The 27,014-nt window shown below is 41.8% G+C and overlaps 1 protein-coding gene across 1 annotated transcript in view; it reads right to left on the bottom strand.

Annotated features, from left to right (window-relative positions):
• The window catches only part of BACH2 (BACH transcriptional regulator 2), a 688,374-nt gene that overhangs the window by 325,146 nt on the left and 336,214 nt on the right, over positions 1-27,014 (bottom strand). Inside the window, exon 3 of the mRNA XM_078648259.1 lies at positions 7,839-8,001. Coding sequence (XP_078504385.1) covers positions 7,839-7,871 — 33 coding nt within the window. The 5' untranslated portion in view covers positions 7,872-8,001. The remainder of the gene's footprint in view (positions 1-7,838; positions 8,002-27,014) is intronic.

Genomic DNA, 27,014 nt, shown 5'->3' with positions numbered 1-27,014 from the left:
CCCCGAGGTTTATACTAAACATTTAGGCCTTGCCTTGCTGGTCTAAATTTTCATTGCATCTACAAGATGCCTTTGCATACAGCTAATCTAAATAAGAATCATTTACATAGTAAGTAGTCATCCAGATTATTTAGCATGGTTTTCTGGACAAGTGTCTCACTCTCTTTTCCGCAAGGATCTCAAGACTTGGCTCTTTACAGAGACTTCAGTTTGAGCTCTTCTCTTACTTCTGCATGACAGTCCCTCCTGCAGAGCCTGGACGCCTCTGGGCTAAGTTTGCGCTTTAGAAGTCTAACATTCATTCATGCATTCATTCATTGTGGACACACTTGATCTATATGGGTAGAGGTGTTGTGCAGCATCCAGAGTGGCTGACTTCGGAGTGCAAGGCTCACGTTCGATTCCCGGCACTGGCGGCAGCTCGGTACTCTGGGCAATAGCTCATTTAATTTCCATGACAGCCCCTAGTGGCTGGAAGCCTTACGGGTGATAAGTCGTGCTTTGCAAAAGTGTAATCTATTTTATTTATATTGTACTGATCTTCTCCTTCTTCACAGGCTAGGTAGGATATTATCTGAACAAAAGAACTTTGAGGTTAAGGATGTGGGTGCAAGTAAGGAAGGGGAAGGAACACTGTGGGTGTACCAAATGTTGCAGCGGCTGCAATGGAAACATTGCACGTATTGCAAGAGTTCAAAGGGCAGCTCGAGGTGAAGGATGTTACAAGTAAAGACATGCGTGAAGCCTCAGCTCAGACTGGTTAGAAAGGAACCTTTCCCACAGAGAATGGGAGTTCCTTTCACTCAGATATCTAGTTCCTTGATGCCAAAGAGACCATGTGAAAAAAGACAACTATGTGAAAGAGTACGCCAGTGGCGAAACGAAACTTGCCCCCCCCGCCCCCTGCAAAGTGCATAGAGGGAGCCCCCACACTTGGCTCTCAGGCCCGCCCGTCCACAGTGAAGCAGGGAGTCCCATGGAGCTCGCCACCCCAGAGGAAAGAAAGGAAACCTGCAATATTGCACTGCTAGACAGCAGTGTACTAGTGAATGGGCACTCTTGTCAAAGAGGTTTGAAAGGAAAACATATTACCAAGAAAGGGGGAAATCGGAAGTTCTCTTTATTATGACCTGCTAATGCAGATTCATTAGGTTGGGTGCATGGCAAATGATTCACCCAGGAACATGGTCTTTAAATTGAACCTACTCTGAATTTCACTCTCACATTTCATCACTTAACTAGAATAACCACTTAGTGGGAGAGCAGAGGTGGCCATAGATCAGGAAGTAATGCCTAGTCTTCATAGACTGTTCCCTCAAAAGTGGATATGGCTGAACTCTCCTCATCGTGCATGGATGGTTTCATGACGACTATTGCAGATGTACCCACGTTTTCTGCAACCAACTACTAGAAGAAGTAACCTTCCTTTCATTACTGTATAACTGTTTGCAATTCCTGCAACCATGGGCCAATGATCCAGAAGGCTCTTCGGTACATGGCTTTCTAGCTTTTTTTTTTTTTTTTTAAAGAAACTCTCTGGCTATCTCTGCTGGCGGATGTTTTGACTCTTGAGGTGTGGACCACACTTTAGACTTCATATGCAAAGATACTATGAGACTTTCACATACTTCAGCTGTCCCAATCACCTAACAGGATCATTTGTTAATAAACCCTCAAGTAGACCCAGACTTCTAATGCCATCGCAACTAGTGGCCATGTTAGAAGGAAGTCACAGGAGTGCGAAAAGTTCAGCATAATTACAAGATCTTGGTTACATTAGATATCTTCCCTGGAGTAGTTACCTCTGACCCTGAAACTCCTCTGTGACTCAGAGGCGGTACTTTAAAAAAAAAATGTTTTTAGAGTTTAATATAGCGCGAACTAGAACCGAGACATCGGGTATCAGAGCGCTTTGCATGGCACCTGTTTCATTACAGAAGGGCACATTCATTTTTGTTAGGCACGGGGAGATTACGTGAATTGCCCAGAATCACAGGATGTTGAGCGTCGTTGCCGAGACTCGAACCCGGTTCCCCAGCTTCGAGGGCGACCATTCTGGCCGTAAGGCTACATCCTCTCCCCAATTAATTTAAGCCTGTGGTTTCTGGCGCTCGGCACCAGCACTTAATTGTCAACACCGGCGAGCGTGACAATCTGCCAAAAGTTGGCACAGTTTGGCTTATTTAGAGATGACCATAACAATAGTTAATTATTAATTCAATATACGTAAAAAATGACTATTACGTGCCGCCCAAGCCATTCTTGTAGCTTTTGGGGGCCTGAAATAGTCCGAATTGTCAAACTTGTAGGAGTCTGACTCTGATGGTGCGTAGTTGTGATGTTACTATCATTGGCAGCGCTGGCAGGGGCCATGTGTGGTGCAAGCTGTAGTGGTCTCCTTATAAGAGCCCTGGCACTTTTTTTCTGCTTGTTTTTTTTTTTTACAAATTAAACACTGCTCGGAGGGTATGGCTGTGTAAATACTCAAATATGATCAATCCCACCAAATTAAAATGTGAATCTTACAGGTGTAAACCTACATCCCGCTTAGAAACTAAGCTTGCCTCTAATTCTGCGGAGTGCATTTTTTCCAAAAGCAAGCAGAGGAACCTAAGCACAAGGCCGTATTGCCCGGAACCCATTTTATTATCGAGCAATAAGCACGCTGCAAATGAAAAGCACAACATATTTACATATTTAATATTGTAAGTGCCTCTTACTGAGACAGCTACGCAATCTGTTTAAAGTATGCCAGAACTGGTAGAAGATGTAGGGAAGCCTTAAAAAGCAAAGAAGCTAACATTTATGATCCTATTTCCCCACAAGCACCCATATTCCCTTGGAATTTTCTACAAAACGTTTTACTGGTTTTATTTGCTTAGAGTCCTCATTTTCAGATCAATTGACTAAATGTATTATTACCTTGAAATCTGGCTCTTAGTTTGATAAATTGCACACTAAGATTCTCGACGGAACTGACAAATGCACACATGCATTGTGTTAGTCATCTACTGGAAACTGCCCAACTGTCTGGAGCATCTGGGACGCACTTAAAAGTGATGGAAGTCGCTCAATGACATATTCATGGGAATAGTTTGCTTCATTTAGAGAAACTACAAATTCACCATCCATAGTGTTCGTGAAAACTGAATTAGAGCTTTTCTTATATTCCAGAAGAAGCTCAAAACCTTGCCTTTTACCTTTGTATGGGTCACCCTAACTTTTGTAGCAAGATCTGTTCAGAATGCATTTTAAAAAAGTACATATAATTTGATATAACCCACACAGGCGGCACTGAAAAAGTGCTCAACCAAGCATCTGCAGTGGTCCTGAGAATACTGTGTTCTCATCACTCATTCATCTATATGACACTGACAACAGATTAATTATTCAACCACTTTTGAACATCATAACTCCTATATTCAGTGAGTAGCTGTGGAATGATTACACGGGGTCCACTCCATTATAGGAGTGGAGTTTAATGTTGACTACAGTTTCTTTGAATCAGAATATAAGGTCTACATTAACAACAACTGTGTTTGCGTACCCTTGACGGTGCTGTGTGGCACTTCCAAATAGAATTCTTGGTTCCATACCTCCATCTAGTCATCAATCTCTATCTAGCTACTTATCCCTCAGTACATTCTCCATTTAGCTATTATTATCAATCTCTACAATATAATTCCTTCTTACTGATCAACCTATGAACTTGACTATCGACCTACCTGCTTGCCAGTAAAGTATCAACCTGCCTGTCTGTCTATATCTATCAATCTATATAACTATCAATATATTCATTTATCTAGCTCCTTTCTCTCATTCCCATTCTACCAATCCATCTAGTTATCCGTGTTATTAATCTGCTTATCATTCTATTTGCTGATCCACCTATTTCAGGTTTCCCAAGCGAGTAGCTCCTGAGCTACTGGTAGTTTTTCAGGTACCCAGAAGTAGCACTCCTGTGTGTAGCCAACCCTACTAAATTAGAAGTTATTGCTTGGCTAAAATAATTTACCTATACCAAAATTAAGAGTATGTATTTGAGATGAAAATGTGTCGATTTACAGAACTCATGGGCTTATATTTTAAGGCAAATGGCTGAATTGCCAAAATATATTTAAAGTTGATATTGCCATATTAAATCATGTGGCATTGAAGAGACATTTTGCGCATGTTATTACCTTGGTAATAGAGGCACTACAGCTATGGCTGGAATGTAATATGCATGTAGAGGCATTTCATACTGACAAAGGCGTTTTAAAATTACTGCTGGCAGCCATGCCTGATGAACTGAGGTGATTGCGGATAGTAAACCGCTAGAACCTTGCATATGGTTGCCACTATTACTATGCTAATATTAGAAGCTCTCAATAAGTTTCATTAAACATAAGTAGCTCTCAATACAGAAAAGTTTGGAGATCCCTGACCCATTCCATCAGTCTTCAATCTATTTTTACTCGTCTGCTCAAACTAGCTAATGGTGCAAATCAGGACAAGTGTAAACCTCGTGTGGCTATGATCCTTTCCAGTTTTGCTGGTCGCCTATTGATGCTTCCTTGAAGATTCTTTCTTGGGTTATTTTTTGTAAGATCAGTAACTGCATCTGAAGGTAAACATCATGTTGTGAACCTGACCTGCCACAGCAGGGCTGTACAGGATGCATTAGTGCAAATCTCAGCTGAAGTATTGGACTCTAATCACTCATTTATTCTTTCAATATCACCACAGCGGCCCTGAAATCAATGCCGCAGTTAGCGCATCAGCAAAGACATATTGCCAATAGACATTCACACTCATCTACGCCCACTCTTGGCTTCATATCCAGCGGATCAAAAGGTGTGGCAAGTCCTGATGATAATACATTTGAGTGATAAACACATATTTGTGGCGAGGGGAATTTTTGTAAAATTAACTGCCTTTTCACACATTGTCAAAATGCAAAACTGGAATCCACAGTCCTTGTACCAGCCCTTCTTAGGCTCTGCTTGCAGCACTGCCAGCTGCTTCTTCTATGGTGTGATATAGACTGTTAAAATCTAAAGATTGAGTGAACACCCATGTTTCCACTTGAGCATTTAATTCTACGATTAAGACACAGGACAGAGCATGGAGAAGCCAATTATCAGGATTTCTTCGCCTGCCAATCAATGTGCATGCCCCCTCGACATTATTTATTCGCCATCATATTGAAAAGGGAGAGGCCGTACAAAAAGCAAAGGCCCTATGTCAGTGAGCAAAAAATACATTTAAATAATTGTCTTGCAAAACACTAATCAGTATTAATCAGTTCAACAAGACATCAACAAAATCAAATTGAACATGATCACAAAAAATATTGACACCTGAAGTAAAATATGATCACAAAAAATATTGACACCTGAAGTAAAATATGATCACTAAAAATATTGATACTTGAAGTAAGCCCGACAGCTTTAGGCCCTCATGCCAACCACAGCTTTGGTCAGAGTAGTTCAAGGTTACGGCAACGTTTGTGCAGGGTAACTTATCAAGATTACACTCCCAACGTGAGTTAAATGCAATTTTCATTGACTGACTTTGAGGACTAGCTTTTGTTTGCACTGATTCTACAGAGAGGCTCAAAAGGTCTACTCCCTGTGCCGACACCACCATTCACTCAAGGCTGTTTCCTCGCTGTTCTGCGTGGGTGGGACCAATGATGTATCTCCTGTGCAGAAACAGAGAGTTGAATGCATACAAGTACCTTTGTTTGCCTACGTTTGGAACAGAGAAAGTAGTCTATTATCCCAGCACCTCCTGAAGTAACTGGGAGCCGGAAAACAAACACCTGAGGCCTAACTTTCAACAGGCCCTTCAGATGCCCAAGTCACGCGCAGAAAGCCTCTGACAAAGAGCGACTTGTGCGGCGGGAACCGCTCTCTTAACCACAAACACAGCTTAGTGCGCACAAAGCCAGCAGTGTAGTTTAGGATAATTCCACGGGGGAATGTAGCAATGTTTCCTTTTTTTTTATTGGTGTAATGACCTCACAACTACCGACATCCTGTCTCACCTCATTATTCCAACAAGTCCTATCAAACATCACAGCAAGATCAGAAGGAACGTGCCTCCGTGAACTCATGCACAAGGAATTCAGGTCTTGATCCAGAAATTATAGGTGCCAGACACTTCTGACAAGGTTCAGTGGCAGAGTTATTCTGCGAGCACCATCTGATCAAAGGGACGGGACAAACCAAGCTAAAAATGAAACCTATAAATGCTATTTAGAGGTAATTGGAAAAGAATGACTTTGTGGTCAGCATATGATTTTGTGTTTCTTGTTTTGAAGCTGTCACTTCCTGCCGCTACACCGAAAGGGCCTCCATGTATCGCTTTCTGAGTCACAACCCCGGAGGCAGAGGATCCAGAATGACTCATACCAATAATGACGCGCAGCTTAAAGATGGTGGCGCCAATTTGATGGCAGCGGGACCTCATTCAGTTAAAAACACTACATGCGCTCTACTGAGACAGCGGCAGCTGTGGCAGCCACGTTTTTTTTAGGGCTACTTTGGCCACACAATTTTCTAGAAACCACTTGTAGCACAGATCACCACTGATGCGCACAAATGCATGTGCACACAATCACAAACACCAGACTACCATTCTGAGTCAGAACTCTAGAAAGCCAGTTCCGGCATCTGAAATTCTTAACATGGCAAGAACTTTCGAAATAAATCGGAGGGCGTTCTACAAGCCTTAATCGCAACACATTCCTGAAAAGAAGCGGAAATCCGAAAACAAGAGGTGGCGGAGCTGCTCGTTTCACTTATTAGTCCCCCTGACAAGTGCAGTTGCTTTCGCTCTTCTCGTTGACATGCATCCTGAGACGCTCATGTAAGAGCCTTCTTCAATCTAATTACCTTCAGTAAGAGCTGCGCAGTGATCGTGCAGCGATGCTATTTCGTGCATCCATTAGCAAAGTTTTACAGGCACACAAAGTAGTTACTGCGTTGTTGTGGTACGCGCCATCTCATAATGGAGTATCATCACAATGAGTGGCAAAATGAACAATTTTGAAAATAAAATGGATGCAGCGGCTTGATGTAGCATGAGCTCCGTGAGAACACTGTGGCCTTAATCTGTCAAGGGCAGAATATTTTATACTTTGTTTTTATGGAAACCGCGTTGGGTTCAAACTCAGTTTGAGAAAAGGGAGCTGGCAAAATGCCTAGGCGAAACGACGTCATAAAACCATGCTTGAAGAATCTATAATGCATGCCCAACGCTACCAATTGACTGCATGATCACTTGCTAGCCAGCGACAACATTCAGGGAGTGTGCCTACCATTGTCAGGCAACAAGCATTTTACTACCCGCTCCTACTGGATATGCATGGAGACAGAAGCTTTGCTATCCAATGTCTACGCTTGCCATTGCTTATGTGTTTATTCACATCCTTTTGCAGACATTAAAAAGGAAAGAAAAGTAAGAGGCAAAAAAAGGAGTAAGAGGTGAACTGTATTGTGGGTGTGTGAATAAGCCAGTACACACCACTACATTAGTGCCAGCTTTGGAGGGTTTTGCAGCAGGAATAACTAACAATGGGTTGTTCGCCTGGCTTGTGACCATTGAGTGCGGCGTTAAAGACATTAGGTCATTGGCGTGCTGGTGTACACAGGTTCCAAAAGAGGCTCATCCGCTTCCTAGTAATACATCCTTTCTATGCTCTACACAAGTTATACAAATTCTACAAGATGTGCAAGGCAAGCCAGGAGCCCATTTTGTCAATGTTCAGCCTTCTTTAATGAACCTTTATCTAAAACAGACACATCAGATCATAAGGCAAGGAAGGACAGTCGAACAGGATGAAATGTTACCTTTAAATGGTGCCTCTCTCTATTAGTAAACATTTTCTTGCAGCCCAAGAAATGCTACTCATGTAAGAGATGGCCTTGTTGCTGAAAAGGTCTGCTCCTGGACGTCATTGTGGGCTCATGGAAGACTTGGTCACGGCGTCCAGGTTCAATGATGTTGCAGCATCTACAAGAAATGAGAACAAGGTTAGACATTTGAAAATAGAAAATATGGAGAAAAAAGAATCAAAAAAGAATCAGTTAAGATGGAATATAGCTACTACACTGACAAAGTCTGCTACAGAGAGAATTTTTTTTGGGTTGGCATCAATGAATGAATTGGCATAACTTAAGCCTATATCAAACTATTTACCTCGCACTTATCCACCCAAGATTTTAGAGGCGTTCTGTCATCGCACAGGAAAAACCTCCAGATCACACCACGCTGCTGCTAGCATGAAAATGATCTATGCGTTCCTTTGGCTTTTCATCACTATGTTTGATCAGACATTGTGTGGAGGTAGGCCAGCCCACTCAGGATGATTAAACGAAAGGTCATGCAAACCGTGATCACATGTGGCTTGTGTACCGTCGCAGTGTAGGTTGATATCGTCTTGAGGCTATGTAGAACGCGGCAAGACCCTAGTGGGTGTCGGAGCGTGGTAGATTTAGGAACGAGGGTGTAGGGAAGGCATTAGTGTGTCAATGTGGGCCAGGTGAGACAGAGGGCTTTCTCATAAGGCAGTCGTTTTCTGTCACCATTAACCACATTAGATGAAGTGAGAAAAAAGGCTGGTTTCACTTTAGAATGTCTACAGGCACAGTGACTCCTGGACATGAGGCATCTGCACAGCCGCGCAACACCCATTGGCCTCAAAGGGCTTCAGCCCCCCCACCCCCCGTTGTGTGTGGCAGCCTGGGATGATACACTTCTGGGGCCCGCTCACAGCCGCACCCGAGCACTTCACAGGTCTTTAAAAGACCTTGTGCATGATAATGGGGCTTTGTTGTTGTTTCTCCCCTTCTAAGAGCCCCTGCAGCTCCACTCTGCCCATTGCCTAAAGATTCAGCCCCCCCCCCGAAATTTTTTCTTAGCCCCCCCCCGAAATTTGACTCTAGTTGAGCCTCTGCATCTGCACTCCAGAGCCAAGGAGCTCCCTGGCCTGGGGAATAGGCCATCTACCTGCAACCAGACACGCCTCCTGCCATTTGCTCACGGGGTGGTGAGAGAAACAATGAGATGGGGATAGAGATGTGCATGAGTATGTGTTTGTGTGCACTGTCAGTCAGCATATTGGTTTATCCTGTTTTTTCTCTATGGAAAGCCTTCTGTGATCCAGAGCAGTATGCTGGTTCTTCTCACACACAGCCATGTGGGTTTCACATCCCCAAAGTCCAAGCACTGTACAAAAAAAAAGCCAAAACATGGAGGGTTTGCTCAGCTATCATTGTATTTTAGGACTACATATTGGTACATATTGTTAAAGATTGTGGAAATGATCTATCAGGATATGCATGGTAGAACAGAAATGCACACATTTTAGCTGTGGTTAATTTGTAAAAAAAAAAAAAGTGCCGGGGCTTTTATCAGAAGACAACTTGCGCCAGCCCATTTCTCCTGTTAGAACCGCCTAAAACACAACTATGAAAGCAGGGAGAGGGTGTGGCATAATGGTCAGAGCTGGTGACTTCGGCGCTTGCGGACCAAGTTTGAGGCCTCGGCGGCGGCTCAACATCCTGTGATTCTGGGCAAATCACTTAATCTCCCCAGGCCTACCATAAATAAATGTGTCCTTAACTGCTGCTCAAACAGCTGCTCATGAAAAGCGCCTGTGTTGATGATTAAGTGCCGGTGCTAAGCACTAGAAACCACCTGCTCAAATTAAGCACTGTATTCCAGTTAGGAAATAAGAAAATATATGCCTGGCTGAACCAGGGTGCTGATCAGGAATCAACAACTTTTAATCGACTCACAGCCAATTACTTTGAATGATTTTGACATCACATGATAAATAATGAGCTGACTTCATCTGAAATTAAATCTACACATCAGAGGAGTATGGCACCAACAAATTGAGGAATTGTGTAAAAAGTAGAGACCGTAAAGCCAGGTTGCACTCCAAGGTTAATGAAACATACCACACCATATTTGTAAGTAGCTCTACCATGCAACTATCCTATGTATAGTTGTTTTACTATTAAGTTTTCTCTATTGTTGACTGTGGCTGCTTTGGTTTATGTACTCCATCATGCCTACTTAACCATGTACCATTATTGTCCTCACTTAAGACATTTCTTGAAAACATCATATTACTTTTTTCAAAATAAATACATGAAGGTTCCACATGCAATCGAAAATATACCCAATCAGTGTCGGCGACAAGTGCGGGTATGTGAGTGGAAAGTAACAGTGGCAGAGGGGCGTGTTCTCACACATGAAATCAAATAAGTACCTGTGCGATTTAGAAACACTGAGTTAGCATAACTGTAATAACCGGAGCAGGTTTCTTGCTCAATGCTTTTACAATTCTATCGAGCTGTGTCGTATCTTACGCATACAGCCTCACTCTCGTGCCTGGTGACATAGACGAGAATTCTTAAATAGCTTGTCAGCTTCGAAAGTTTACAATTTTATCTCAGTTTTGAAGGTGGATTGTGTACTGTCCCATGATTTCAGCTTCTCCATCTGCACTGCTCTTTCATTTCAGCTACATCACATGACTTACATTTGAGTCCCTTAAATGAAGACCTATACATTTGTATTCTGTGCATGTGTTTTAACTTTATGCTCACAGCGTGCCAGTGGACCCCTTCTCGCTTGGCTATGCGATCCACTGACTATTTTGTTTTGATAAAAAACATTTTCAGACTTCAAATTTGGCATGAGTGCTGATGTCTTTGAAGTACCCTTGTGATGCTAACGCTATAGGGTAGGTACCTAAAGCAGCAGTGTGGCTGCACAGGGGTCTCCAAGTGCCTTACTTAATCTTTGACAACTGCCACCGATCTAGTAAACTACTTATTGTGGTGTATTCAGGTTTTCACAAAGCGGATCTGTCCTACACCCCAGGATTGTCCTCCTCACTCTGAAGACAGAGTTGAGCTGGTAACTCCAGTGTATCCTTCAAGGGGAACATCAACGTAAGGAATCGCTTCATCTGGAAGAAGACTCTGCTCCGTGGAGCATCTCCAGTGTTGACACCACAGGGTCCCAGGATGTTCCGTGGTATCGTTGCATGCACCTTCCGCACTGTAAAGTACTTTATTAAATCTATCTATAACCATCAGGCTTGTGGCATCACTGAACAACAGGTCTTCCAAAAGCCTATACACTTTTTCTTAGTAGATAATACAGGTAACCCCCGCCCAAACAGTATTTATAGCATGTGCCAGGGAATTCTCCCACTTACTTCCTATTTCGACAATGAATACTGCCGTGAGTTTCTAAAAAGCCCCCACTCCACAATTACTGCTCTCACACATTTTTCCACAATGAAGGGTGAGAAGTTATTCTCTCATGGGTCAGCGGGGGAGCGTCAGAGACATGGACCAGTGTCAACAGGCAGCCACACATTTGAAGCGGCAGAGAAGTACTTTATTATGCATCTGTGTGTTTTGCTATTTTGTTATTGTGGCATGAGCGCTCCATTTAAAGTAACAAAGTAACATAGGCCTCCCATTTACTTCTAATGTGTCAATGCGAGAAAGATAGCCATTGTCAAGAGTCAACTTTCGGCTGTGAAAGTGTGCAGAAAGTGAAAGAAGTTACAATGGATCAAAATAAAACAAAATGTTTGGCTCTCTCTGGGGTTTTTGTTTTTGGGCCTATCAATGGCAAAAAAGTGTTAGTTGTAACTTCCTCTTTAACAGCAAACTACAAACCTCGAATATTCACTTTTATTTGCGACGATCATTTAACCTAGGGGAAGAATTATTTTCGATTCAACCGTGAAAGTGCAACAAGAGACGTCCTCTGATAATCCTTCGTGATACTGAAGCAGCAGAGGTGGGGAATACAAAAGGTATTTAATAAGTGGAAGGAGTGGTCTCACCTCCTCTGATACAAGCACTATCCGAGCATGTGAATGTTGTATATTTGACCCCCAATGGGTGACTTTGCTCTCAAGATGGCTGTGTTTGTATTTGAATAATGCCATTCATTTGGTGATGGCAGTATCCATAGAAGAGTTCATTGTTTCTAGAAGGTTCTAATGTAGCTAACCCTTAATTGCAAGCAGGCTAGTTGTTGTTAAAGTGAAAGTAAGCAACAAAGAGGTGTTGCCAGTAAATCTTTTTGTCTTCTAGAGGATTAGCAGCTCTTTTTGTAACCCCTCAAACGAACATTTTTCCTGCCACACCTCCTTTATTTATTTTTTTGCTGCAGTTTTACCAAAATGATTGGTAAAATGACTATTCTTTTGCTTTTTGGCGCGTAATCCAAGGAGGTCCTTTCTTTCACACTCCTGGACTGGCTCGGGTTTGCCAATTTCATATGAATAGGCCTGTGTGGGCTTAATCTGATAAAACGTGCGCGCATGTCCTGACATTCCAGTTCAGCTGATGAAAGAACCTGAGAAGACATCTTCAAGTACAGTCAAGGGTTCCTCCACAATCTACTCCAATGCACAGGTAGATCAAAGGACACCGAGGGGCTGATTGCCTGCACCCCGATTTTGTTCTTAGCAGACAAGGTCATCCACCCATCACTATCTCTTTACCCCCCCCCCCCCCCTCCTCCCCCAACACAGAAAGGAACAACAGTTCTGCCAGTACTTCAGGTGTCCATTTCTAAGTGCTCCATCTTTTCAAGGTCATACTTGAGTAACGTATTTAGTGCTAGTTTTGTTCTTTCAAGATTGGTCCTTGTAGTGTTATTTTTCTCATATCTTTTAAATGCAAACCCAAAAGCTCCAGAACGCAAAGAAAGAAAAAAGAACTAGATGGGATTCTGATATCTGACACTGAACAACTTGATCGCTGCCAGCCTCAGGCAAGTCACAAAGTGCCCATCACCCTTCTCGAGTGTCCTCAATGGAGAGGCGTTGGCCTTCCATGGCAAATAAGCCAACTCAATAAAAGAAGAAAGTAGAGCAGCAATTGTTGTCCATGTCCAGGGCAATCACAGTGGAATCATGTTAACCCCAGGCTAGGCCACAAACACCAACCACAGGAAGCATTGAAGTTAATGTTCAACATCTCACAGCAGCACTAGTCCCCCGCAGTATCAAAGCAAACACTAATCAGAGAACCAAGGGATCTGTGATGGGTGCAGGCCTCCCGCAGATTAGGAAAGTGCTTCAGAAGCTACCTAGGAAATAATCTTTCAGCATGCAAGATTTGAAAGTCAACTTTTAAATACTATCCTTTTTTTTACCATCCTCCTTGAGCTTTCCTCAAATGTACTTTTACCTTTGAAAACCGTATATATTTCCCAACCCAAAGTTGTATAAGTGGAAGAGTGGGTATGTAGGTGGTGGAGTATAGTTGTGTAGGTAGAAATGTAAGTTATGACAGTTGTTGGGTGTGAGCGTAAGGTTATAGTGAGTGTGGATGCATGTGGTACATCAAATTTAGGCATGAGGGTGCATGTGGCAGTGGTGGTTTTCGGGTGATGGAAAGGAAACAAGATGTTAAGGGAGATGAAATGCAGTGGACAGCAGTAAGATGTTGGGACAAGCATGAAGTTGTGTACAAGTGGCATTTAGGCTCAACTAAGTGTTGTAGCTGGTTATACAAGTGGTGGTGTTGAGTGCACAGGAAGAGCCGGTGTAAGCTAAGGTGTGGTGGAGGGCCAGGGTACTGATTGTTTTGGTCATGCGGTGTGAAAGATGTACAAAGTGGTGCAGGAAGTGGTGGGGTAGCACAGGAGTGTATTTGCATTTGTAGTATTTCTAAAGCGCTATAGACCAGAAGGCATCAAAGTGCTGTGAGTGGCAAAGACCAGTTTGAGTGGGGACAGCCCAAAGCAGAAGGAACCTCAGCAATCCAACTACTAAGAGAGGGGACTAATCAGCGAAAAGCCACATTTTAATTGACCTACGGAACATAGGGAGCAAACTTAGGCTCCAGAATTTTTCAGGAAGTGAGTTCTAGAGCCTGGCAGCCGCCACTGTGAAAGCACATTCCCCCACCAGATTTTCTTGCACAGAGGAATCACCACCATATATCATCCAGCTGATCTCAGAGGCCTCCTTGCTGCATTCCAGTTCTGGGCCGTCCTTGGAATAACTCCACCCTGGAGATTGAAGAGCTTTGTGTGTCAAGCAGTGAGTTTTAAGGGTCTCCCGCTTCTTAACTGGGAGCCAATGAAGGATCTCAATCCTTTCCTGATAGGCGAGGCGTTTAGGTACTCCCAGGACAAAATGTGAAGCAGCATTCTGAATGATTTGGAGCTTATTTAAAAAGTATTGGTTGCCATTTAAACATAGAGCATTACAGTAGTCAAGGTGAGAGGTGATAAGTGCAATGACGACTGACACCCTGAGCTCTTCTGGGAGTAAAGGCAGTATTTTCTTCAAGATCCCAGTCATCCAGTAATAAGAGCTCACTGTTCTATTAACCTGAGTGACAAGATGTTATCAAAATGGGTGAACATATGCTTTACAAAAGCACATGTTATTTTATGTCTGCAGTGCGTAGGAGCAGGATGTAGTTGGTGTACAAGTGGAAGTAAAGGGTTCAAGATGTAAGTAGTAGTCTTGGTCAGCCCCAACCCCTCACTGCTGCCTTCCATTTCGTTCTCTAGAGGTCTTAAAGTATGAGTAACAACTACTGAATTCTTCTATATAGATGAGTGGTTCATATGATATCAAGTTACCAGGAAGCTGCAAAAACCACAGTGTAAAAAAACACAACGGGAAGAGAAACCCAATGACGACAAGAGGGCTTCAGTATAACTCCAAGTCATCATTGCAAAAACCAGATTTTCTTACTGCTACTCGTACATTACATTTAAATATGAGAGGCCACTTAGTAGCTTGATTCCAATTATCTAAATGCATACAATGAAGAATAATTGTATTCACACACCCCTCATCAATAAAGTTGATAGTAAATCGCATGATTTTATAAATGATGTTGTTGGTGTTTATCGTGCCCCTTTAAATCAACAGGTTTGTGGAATGTAGAACTACTAGCGAAAAAGTGACGCCCCTTTAATAGAAATATATAAATGAAGTATTCCTTGCAGCCTTAACTCAACCAACTTTGTAGGAGTTTGAGTGAGCAGGAGACCTTGGTGTGCGGCTAGTCTGCATAGGCAATGGACTCAAGGCCGCATATCAAGATATTTGCTATACTGCTCTTTGGTCGAATATATACCATCATATCCTTCTCCCTTGGCAGTGTGATCCGCAGTAGGCCCACCAAAAATGTTCTGTAAATTTGCATAAGTCACACTATTACACATTATGTAAATTCAACAAATTGACCAATACCTTGAAAGTGTAAAATGTGTACGGGTTTCAGCAGGAAGTGGACTGTCTCGCAGGAGAGATATATGAGAGTAAAATATGTCACGTGACACATTTTCTCCATGCACAAGCTCTCATGCTGATATCTCGGGCAGTTATTGAATGTGTGTAAGCATTATTGCATAATTTTCACTCAAGAAACCCGCAAAAACATTTTCGGAAATGTGTGTAATGTTCACTTGATTACAGTACCAGAGGAAGAAATTACAAGATTTCACACCCTTAACCTTCACTTTAGGCTGGGACTGAATACTAGTTGTGTCTTTTATATGTCCATGGTCAATAATGAGATCAACAGAGTAGCTACCACTATGTGAGTGATAGTTTTGCTAGTTGTATTCCAAGGTGACAGTATTTCTGTGTGTATGATCTGCTGCCGATAATTAAACTATGGGAAGAGGATGTGGTGTAACGGCCAGAGCTGCCGACCTTGGAGCTGGAGAACCAGGCTCGAGTCTCAGCATCGTCTCAACGTCCTGTGATTCTGGGTAAATCACTTAATCTCTCCGTGCCTACCAAAAATGAATGTGACCTTGTGTAACATAACTGGTGCTCATGTAAAGCTCTCCAATACCTTCGGGTCGAGTTCACCCTAAATAAAACTGCAAAAAAAAAAAAAAAACTATTTGGGCATCATGGCTAAGATTTTTCTGAAATATAAATTAAGTATGTTCAACAAGATATATATCACTGTTACGGACTGCAGACACCCCTAATGTCTAGGTCTGAGCATCCAAAAAAGAGATGCTATGCCTCTGTGGAATCAAGCGCCATGGTTCACAATGCTAATGTATGGTTTGGTTTGTACTGGTTTGTTTTGGTACCTAAAAATGACTTAACCATCACTTCCCAGGCCTCACACCTATCTGTGAATATTTCTCCCTATCTTTTTTTGGCATGGTTTTCATCTGCGAAAGCGTGCCTACCAGAGATTATGTGCTGGGTGTCGAACAAATATAAGAAATGAGGTTGCTTGTGAATTCACTAGGGCAGCCGTTCTTAACCTGCTGACGTCTGTGTACTCCCAGTGAATGACTAACGGAAGCTGGAGACCACTGCCTAAGAAATTTCTACGATTTGAACTTCAAGACAATGCACAAAAATACAGAAACAAGTACACATCAAACAAGCACAAACATTCTGAAACATTTTATATAATTCAGGTATAAAAGTATGCAAAAGGTAAAAATTATACTTCAATGGGAAGGTTGGAGCTTTTCAAAATGCAATTTTATTTCTAAACGACGAAGGATATACTAGACTCCAGCTATCGCTATCATTTTACCTGCTAATGCATGTTCTCTTTTTGTCAGAGCATACTAGTACTTTAGTTGAATTGAGCCACCAATCGGCTGTACTAGATTTCGTTTGCTTTGCTTGCACTGTTCCCATGAACCAAACTAAGGACACCTATTGAAATTTTAGTCTCCAATTTCAAATGACTTCACATTTACATAGTGTTAAACGTTTTAAAAGTTTTTTTTTTGTGTGAAATGCTTAAAAAATGTGCTGTTAACATTTGAGTAGGCGCATATACCCCAGGTTAAGAACATCTGTTCAAGTGGAATTCAATGGAAAAATTTGAAACTTAATGCTATTTGTATAGTTTTTTGCTTCAGGACATCAGTGTAAAAATCCTGATTTTTTCCACAATGTATCACATTTTTAACATTATAAAAAATGTTGATGCTGATGTTATGCTCTGTAGTAAACAGGTAGTATGTATCTACTCATTAATGAAACTGTAGCTAAAAAAGCTGATCAGAGCGTAAATTTGCAGTTTAAATAATGCATATATTTTCCATCAGTGGACTAAATCAAACTACAGTACTACAATTATAAGTTTGGCATTGCTGATCCCAAATAGATGGACAATTATTTTAATGTGTGGATGACAATCGTTGTGTGTGGAAAGGGAATTAAAAAAAGTTACTCAAACTAGGTGAAAAACGAAAATTTGAACCATTGCCACAATTTGAGGGTACGAAAAGATTTTTCACATAACTACTAACATCCTTTCGCTGGTAATGATTCTCACACTTTTAATTTTCTAGCTGCCTTTTAGAAGATATTCGTGTCCAAACTAATAATGGAGATGATAGATGCACGTCTAATTTTCTATTCATTAAAGTTTATCTTTCAAATTTTGAAAGAGAAGATTTGGTCTTTTGAGAATTCTACCTAAGTGTGCTTGAAACATCTTTTTCCCCATGTAACCGAGGAAGCTATAAGCACTAAGAGCCTACCTGTAAAATGTACTGGGTGTTATCACAGTAGTCTTAGTTAGCAAAAATGAGATTGCTTATACCATCTTCCAGAACTCACCCATTTATCCCATGAGACGTCAACTAGCACAAGTGTTATTAGCGAATACGACCTGTGCTTCTTTGCAAGTCATGTGTCATATTTGAGTGGAGCTATCCACAATACTTGCTCTGGGGCTACCCACTGTTTGGGTATTTTATGGTTGCTCTTAACAGTACTGCAGTCTAATAATATTATATGGTTTTAGATCTTAATCACCAAAATTTGAAATGGGGCCAAAGCATTGCTAAATATCCAGAGGTTTTGGGAGCAGTGATCGCCTTGCAGTCATCTGAGCTACTGAGAAGTGCTCTGAGAAATGCATGACTCATGGGGGCTATGCTTGTGCTCCCTGCATACCTCAAATAATTAAAATGTTTATAGGGCATTGTAGCTGGTACAGCTTAATCACCAACAGATTGTGCACCAATTTTTGTTCTGCTGAGGTATGACATTTCCTCTAAATACATGTGCGGAGCATATGTGCATTAGTGGTGAACTAACAATGTGGCTTATCCTTTGAAAAACAAAACAATGTAGAAACCAGAGAGATGCATCCAGCATTTTTCAGCCAGAGAGGGAGCTCTTTTTCTGAGTTTAGGGTGAGGGCACACAGAAATCCAGCAGGTAATTTCTGATTTCCTATTCACAATAGGATTAGCCTAAATTGGTTTAGCATACATCATCCAAAATTATCATCTCCAATTTGCAGTTTCAAATTAAAAAAAATGGACCTTGATCACGCCTGTGCGTTCTCACCAATAGGCAGAATCACTTATAAATCAGTTAGACGATCTTCCCAACAACCTCCAAAGGACGGAGAAAGATGGATAAAACCAAATGTGCACCATTAGTAGAGAAAGAACTACTGTCTCGACCCAAACAACTATTAATATTCAAAGGTTCTTGCCCAAAAGTTGGAGAAACTCAATAAATTGAAAAAGTAAAAGAGGAGCATAACATAACTTTGCTACACTGCACAAAGACTAGCACACTTTAGTTAAGTGTTGCTGTGTGTTACTAGAAATGTATGTAAATACCAGTTATGGTTGCTGACTCTCTGTAATAAGTCAACAGCTGCCCTTAGAAATCTTAGAAGCAGCTATGATTAAGAATAAATGGGTGCAAGTGAGTGCATTTGTGCAGTTTTACTAGATGCCAATTATTGACCACCCTGTTCTTCTGGTATCTGTTCAGTGGATGCTCTGATTGGACCAGAGATCCGTCAGTTACTATACCGTGACTGCAGATTGGCCAAAAGCATAATTTGCTACACAGAAGCATTCAGACTTGATAAGGAATAGACGGAAGTTCGAGTGAACATAACAACCCAAAAATAATTGCAGCAAATTGCAACTACCGAGCCCTGCACAAAAGTTAATAAGAAAATAAATAGAGAGGCAATGGGTTAGGGGTAGAGGAGCAACAAAGCGGAGGCAGGGGGCAGGACAAGTAAAGGCTGCCGAGTGGCCAGGGGCAGTAAAGAATGAATAGAATTACATTAAAAAAATTACAAATGTACAGAGGTAAGGGAAGCAATGGATGAACTTGTGTGGGGGTGGAGGTGGCGGAAAACTCAGAGATTTGTAGGTGGATGGAGAAGTGAGGGGTAAAGTAGCCTTCGGAAAGATAGTATGAAAACATGCACTACCCAGGCGTGCAAAGGAAAAAGTATAAAGTAGTTCCCTGAAAGTGAGCAGTGGACGTGTACAACTCATACAAACAGGAAACGTGCTCTAGGGAGAGGAAAAACACAAGGAGGAAAGCTATTTAATAAGAAGCAAGAAAATGAGAGTGCAAGAAAGCCAACCAGTACCGAAGCAAGACGTCCTACGAGTTAAAATGCACCGATTGAGAATCTGCTGGTCTTTAATCTGTATATAAGGACTTTTCCTAGCATTTAATATGTAAAAACGCAGCAGAACCGCATAAAAGTCAGGGCAAATAACTTGCCATTTATTTTCTGATGGTGCTTGACTGCAAGCTCCCCTCTCCTTTTCAATTACAGTAACCAGCTGGGTAGACCAAGAAATCCGAACATCTATTGAGTTGGAGGACTATGCTCGCCAAGACATGACAGAAATTCAGATTCTGCAATGGAATAGATACTGAATAAGAACCAAGTAAAACAAAACGCTGTCATGGGAGAACTTTTATTTTATCAAATTCTATAAAGACCAATTGACAATTTAAATGTAGAATATGTGTTTCTTGTTTGTTTCAGAAATTCTTAATAAGGAGTTGATTTTAAGTTTGTATATTGTATTCATTTTCACCCTCATGTCTCACACGTTCTTTCAGTTCCTTGACCCTTCCTCTTTGAGTGAGGCCAGGTTGCTTATGTGTCCCTCACTCAGTCAGTTGTAATAGGTTAACACTTCTGCAGAGTTCATTGCTCATGTCACTTTTTAATTCTGCGTGCATTCCTAAATGCCATTTATTTGGTAATTAGCTCTCCTCTTTCAAGTCGCTCAAACACTTGGACAAAATCTGATGGCCCGTCCCAAGAGTTATTGTGTAAAGGCTTGGATCCCTCTTTTACTAATCTCAAGTCCACCATCAGGACTAGAGCTGAAAATGGCAAAAAGAAAGTTTGAGAGAACCCAACCGTGAACAACTGATGAGCAGATCAAAGTTAATCCTCCCTCCCACGTGTCCCGTCTCTACCCACCATCAAGTGCGTCATGAGGTCTGCGGTCCTGTACTACAGGGTAGGCCTCTCGAGGGTGGCTATAGTAGAATAGTAGCTTGCACAGGGAAGGCATTTACATGACATAAGTTAAATACTATGATTTAAGGCTCTTGCTTGCAAATTAATATTACAGAAGTACTTGGCCTACCCTTTTCCCATCAGCTTGTCAGTTGTTCGTTAGTTGCCCTCAGTGAAGAGACTGTTCCGCCTTACGATACATGTTCTAATTAGGCCGATAAAGCATTTTATTCTGCTCTGCTCAACTGCGTATGTTAACTGGCTTTTACTTTGATGTGATTTAGTCAAATACAACAAATGAACACAATCAGCCAAAAGTAACTCTTTTTCAGATTATCCAGGCCATCCAAATTTAGTGCTTGAAAATGGCTGGTTGCACAAATTTCTTTACTTTAGCACGAGGAATGGTACTTAAGGATTACCTAATCCTTAAGGTAAAACTGGTAAAAACAGAATACATAAAAGTGGCAGTGGAAAAGCATGGCACAAGTGTATTTGCATCTGACAGGGGAGGTGTATACAGGCAGCTTTTTTAAACAAAAAACGTAGTCTCTAGAATTTGCTAAGATTTCATTAAAACTAATTGTAAACATTTCAATGTAAAAGTTCACTAGCAACCTAACACCGGATGGGACTTAAGGTTTACACTCTAAAATATAAGTAAGATAGTATAAATGTTATGAGAGTCAACAGAGCTGTGATTAGACGGCAGGTAATCTCCTGTGCCTTTGCACTAAAAAATGTAAGAAGAGCATCTGAGGTCACACAAGTGGTGTCTGAACTCATCAAACACAAGAATGAATACCTAAGTGCAGATGACCCAGAATCAGGCAACCTTTGCATCTTAAACACCTGCAGTATCATGTACTGTCCCGCTATGACACATGTAGCCTCTTCCTGGGTATTTCAGAATAGACTATATGAAGTAGGGAACAAGGCTGGCAAACTACTAGCATGGCACTCTGGGGGAAGACAAATGAAGATAGTAGATGGGTAGGGGAAAGAAACACTATTGACAGCAGCCTGGCACAGGGTAATGTTGACACTATGCAAGCATTTGCGGAACACTTTTACTCTATGTACACTACTATGCTGGGGTCAGGGGACCCAGGCGTGGGAACGTTTGTGTCTGACCTGCCAGTCACTGCATTTGCTGCCTGGTGGATGCATGTAGGAGCGAGGGGGCCTGGGGTTGCTGGACATTCCCGCAATGCTGCCCCGCATGGCCGCATGTAAGAGTGTGCCGCCCGGGGCAGACCTCCCCCCTTGCTATGCCACTGACAGGAATTTGCTGGAAGTAGACCACTCTTGTGAAGAGGTGATAGACGATGCAATCTGGGAAGGCACCCCGGCCTAATGGCTTACCATCAGAGATTGTCAAGAGACTGTCCATCAAACTGACTCCATAACCCCTTGGCACTGTTTGATAACCACAAAGGAGGAGGAATAACTTTCTTCTGATTTGCAGCTGGCCATGGTGGTAGTCACAGACAAAAACGGGAAATGTGAGAATGAGTGCTCATCAGACAGACCCATCTCTCTCCTCAATGTGGAGAGTAAGATATTTGCAAAATTAAGGTGGACACCTGCCTGCGTAGGGTCATAGAAACCCTCATACATCCTGACAAACCATGGTCCATACCAGAAAAAGCAAGACAATGAATCTGAGGGGGTTTTACAGATGTTATGGCAAACACAGAGAGGGTTGTTAAACTGGCATTGATCCCGCATCCTTACGTGACTAGAGCCTTCATCCCTGTCGAATGGACATACATATTTGCACTTGTCATGGCTTAAAGCACTGTAAATGCAGCCAATGACTAGGGTCAAGGTAAATAGCATACTGGTAGAACCCTTTGTGGCAGGGGCGTCCCTTCTGTCCAATGATATTTGCTCTGGCACTGGGGCCCTTGATGTGTTGGGTCAGGAGGGATGCTTTCATGCATGGCTTGAGATCAGAGGACACATTGGACAGATGAATATTGCTTTATGCTGATGACATCCTTCTCTTTATTGTTGAGCCTGATAATATCTTAAATAGACTGCTGAAGATTTCTATGATTTCTGGACAATATTATAACATCAGAATTAACTGGGGTAAATCTGTCTGACTGATGTCCAAAGCTGAACTACGTTTGCCAACTCGTCATAGATCAAAAGGGTTTCAAATATCTAGGCATATAAATCACTTGTGATAAATAAGTATTTTTGACCACAACCTCTATATGGCATTAGATACGCTTTGAGAAGATGTGCACCACTGGAAGAAATTTCTCCCCTTGGCAAATCAGCCCTGGACCCCAGAGGAATGTTTTGAACAGTCAGAAGTTGACTTGCACCTGCTGCTCTGGGATGGTGGCACTATGCAGATTTCTGCCTGGACGTTAAGTAGATGGCTGTAGGATGGAGGGATAGCATTGCCTAACATTTGTAAAAATTACTTGCTGGCCCAATTAGTGATGGCAAATTAATAGATCTTCCACCCCAAGGATGAACCCTCCTGAGAACAGACAGGCATGATATGAATCTCCAGTCATATAGTAAGAAAGGATTTAAAGTTCTTGAACACGCATTGGCAGTGGTAAAGGCATGGAAAATCATGAATGGGCATCTGACCAGATCAAACACCCTGACAAAAGGTACCCCCACTGGGAAAAAGACACCTTATTTAATAAATTAGACTATTGTAAGGATTTTAAACATGGGATGTTATAGGACTCAGCAGGCTGGGTGATTTCTGGGATCATACTGGATTGGCATTGTTTTGTTTTAGCAGACACCAAAGTGTTTAGATCTCTGCAACTTGGGGATGCCCTGGAAGTCCATGGTCTGGACAACACCATACTAAGGGATAGCTTCCCAGTAGAAGACAGAATACTGGTAGAGCAGTTGTACAGAAAAGCAAAAGCGTACATTTGTAAATAGATAATCAACAACTCACCAATTACACTGAGGAAGCTCAGAAAAAAATGGGCAAGTGAACTGGGTGAACTTGAGGACTTGGACTGGGAAAAGGCTGCTCAGTGCCCAAGGAAGATGGCAATTAAGTAAAGTTTTAGACTTGTCCAAATTAAACTTTAGCACTAAGTTTACCATATGAGAGCTCATAGTCGAATTTAACTGACCTCTGCCCCGGAGGATTCAGTCAGGTTGGAATCTACTTTCACACTCTGTGGTAGTGTACCTGCTTACAACCCTTCTGAAAGGGGATCCGATGTAGCTTGGCAATGGTGGCAGAAAACTCCATGAGCAACAATGCTAATCTTTCTCCAGCTGGAAGTTGGGGGCAAAGATCCTCCTCCCAACTATGTGATGCTCCTATGTAACTTGGGCCTGATGATAGTGAAACACAATGTCGCTCACCACTGTGGGAGCTGCTGGTTCCCCCAAAGTAGATGAGTGTAAACTCAACATGGACTGGTGTATCAGCAGAAACATATGAAGGTACCCGAAGAAGTATGACAAGATTTGTGTCTATGAGGTGAATATCTCAGTCTACCTGACACTTGATTGTATCAGAAGGTGGTAGTGATGTCCTGGTCCGGATTCCCTGCCCCATTGGTCTGAATACCATGCTGCTATGGAACTGTGAAATGTCCTTCTCAGTGTGTACATGTGAATTTAAATTCGAAATATGTGCACACTGTCATCCATATATCATGGGCAATGCCTACCTGTGATGTTTCATTTCTTACTGAAAACTGTGTTTGCAAAAAATAAAAGAGAGTGGAAATATGCTCCAATTATAAACTTGATACTAAATATAGCCCTGAAGCTAACTTGACCCCTCTTTTAAAAAAAACCCAGAAATGGCTTTACTGTGTTGACTGCAAAAGCCAATGAAGTTTTTGATATAAAATAAGTCCATTGTGAATTGCATAACATAGTTAAATGGTTCTTCAAAAAACAAATGTATTTTTCGCTAATACAGTCTTGCCCAGCAATGCGTTACATTGTTTTACGGCAAAACCTATACTAAGTAAGCTGGAGTCGCTAAGCCGTCATGAAGGCAATAGCATTCCTGAAGCAATGGCCAAGTTGAAGACCAAGTAGAATTTGTAGGTTTAGACTCAGGAGAAGAAAAAACACTACATATTAATTAAAATCTGCCTTCCAGCAACCAGGGTCAAATCAAGCAGAGCCGGCCTTAAATGGACCTTAATAAACCTCACGGCTGCCCTACATGCCCAGGGATCACGCAGATTTCTCCCATTTAGAGTGGAACTGCGCACCAATATTAGCATTTGGGGGGAAGTTTTTCACCTTCTCGCTTTGATGACTGACTGAGTTAACCCCTTCTCCATTAATGGCTTTGTTAGGCTATATTAAGCCATTGAATGCTGGTGTTCGTCGATTCACTGCCATCGCCTTGCTCCTCGCCAAGAGGCACATTTCTAAACACTGGGATATCTCCACAGTCCCAACAGTTAAGGCCTGGATGAGAGATTTAATGTATTGTGACACCACTAGTGACGCTTATGCTGCATTGCAACCACTTACCTCCTGGCCCAAAAATATCTGGCAGCCACTTCGCTCTTATTTATTACTTCATCCAGAGGAGACGGAATAAACGTGTGTTTGGTTAGATCTGGTATGTTGGCTCGTATATACATGTTAATGGAAATTGTATACATTTTATCTCAAACTTTGAAATGCAAGCCTTATCCTGTATGATGTGATAATCTTGCTTTGATACGCACTCTTCCATTGAGCCATGACATTTGGTCTACCCTTACCTCTTGATTAAAGCCAAATTACCCCTATTCTGACCATGATGTGTTTAGTACGAAGAGTGGCGCTAATATTGAGGTCGAATGTGTCATTTTGGATATCCCTGTGTGGTTCTTCTTTGTTCTCCCTCCCTCTTTCTTTTTAATACTCACCTGATATTTCTTGAAAAAATGCTGTAAATAAAAAAAAGTTTTTTAAAGCAGAACCGGCCTTTAGCATGTGTGAGCTGGGTCCACGACCAGGGCGCCAGACTCCAGAGGAGCGTTACAGCTCCCTAGCAGCAGCCTTCCTACGATTAGGTCCAAAGAAAAGTGTGGGAGGGGCACCACATTTGGTTTCACACAAGACACCCTCTAAGCAAAGGCCAGTTCTGAACTCAAGCATATCTCATAATTCAAATATAAACCAAAGAATTTATGGAAAGGAAGAGACTAGACTAGTAAGTTGGTGCAAATAATTTTCTCTTATGGGAAATAAACTGTTGAAACTAAGCATGTACAGGAGTGGTAGATTACAAAAAAATGCTAACCTGAATATAATTGGAGATAACAAAGAGGCCTTCAGGACAAAATCCATCAAAAATGAAATTGACACAGTCAGTCTAAACAATTAATGACAAAAAAGGACACAAACTATTAAATATAATATAGTTCCCTAAACCTAAGGCAATACAGACACACATCAAGTAATATTTCGCTGAGGTTTGCTTGCAGAGCACGCGGCCTGCACGCCAAGATCAGCAGCACACACTGCAAGTAGAGCGATGACTGAGAGGCACGCGTAGCTGAAAATCAATTTATTTCTGCAGCACTTGAGATCTTTTATTGTGTTCTCTGAAATGTAAATGATTACTCTCTGAAATTAAATGGAAGCGATGCAGAGACATTGAGACGGCTACTTAGCGAGTGTTCTATACCCTTACGTCATGCAGCCTGCTGGGAGGACATTATCAGCAAGCCCAACTGAAGTGATATCACCCATGCTCAATTAGTCTAGATTACATCTCCAAATGCAAAACAATCAAGTGAAAGAAGTCATCAAGGGGTTATAAATATTAAGAGGACCTCTGATCGCATCCTCTTCCGCTGGCCCCAGCCCAGCAGCCTGGCAACTGGGAGCAAGAGTGCGAGCCCGCCCATCTGACTTCATGGGGCTGCAAATTGCTTTGCAACCATACCCGGTTTTGTACGACTGAAACTACTTATTGATCGAGCTGTTCGCTGATAAGAATGCTGGAGTGAAAACCATGAATTAAGCGATAATTATTTTTATTGCACCGGCGCCACTCAAGCTGCCAGCTCCATCTGTGTGGTGCCAGCATTTCCATTACAAGCCTATTACGTTTCAAGTCTTTGAAATCTATCAGTGGAGCGGGCGCCCTAAGACTACCAGTAATTATATGCATAGAAATAGTCAGACAATAATGAGTTAATGCTGTTGCATCAAGCACTACTTTCAGCTGACCTTCAGAAGAAAAACCTTAGGTCATAGTTTCTTATTCCTCAATGTGCTTTCTTATGTATGCAGAAATTGATTTGATATGATTTAGGACTCTGTACAAGGTATTCACTTCTTTCAATCATAGTCCAGCCTTCTGGATTGGCCTATATTATTTCTTCTTAAATGTTTGATTGTCCAATTTAATCCCATCCTTGGGTAATTGGTCTCCCCAACTTTGGCTCTTCAGTAAATACTGCATAAGTCAATGTAGACGGAGACCAGAGAACACAAACAAACAAACAAACACACATGAACATTCTAATCTCTGTCCTTTACTGAACGACTTTCAACATGTATCACTTATTCATAGTTTGTTGATTGCTGTAGAAATGGCTCAATGAAGTCCTAAGAATGAGGCATGAAGGCCGACATGAGGCGGTTCTCATTTTTGTGATAGAATAAACCTCACATTGGTATTTTCATCAATCTGATATAACACTGATCCAGATTTATAGGGTAATTGTTGTGGTGGGTCAGTGTAGA

The sequence above is a fragment of the Lissotriton helveticus genome, chromosome 6 (genome assembly GCF_964261635.1).
Source record: "Lissotriton helveticus chromosome 6, aLisHel1.1, whole genome shotgun sequence".
NCBI lineage: Eukaryota > Metazoa > Chordata > Amphibia > Caudata > Salamandridae > Lissotriton > Lissotriton helveticus.
This window is presented reverse-complemented; position numbering and strand designations above follow the sequence as displayed.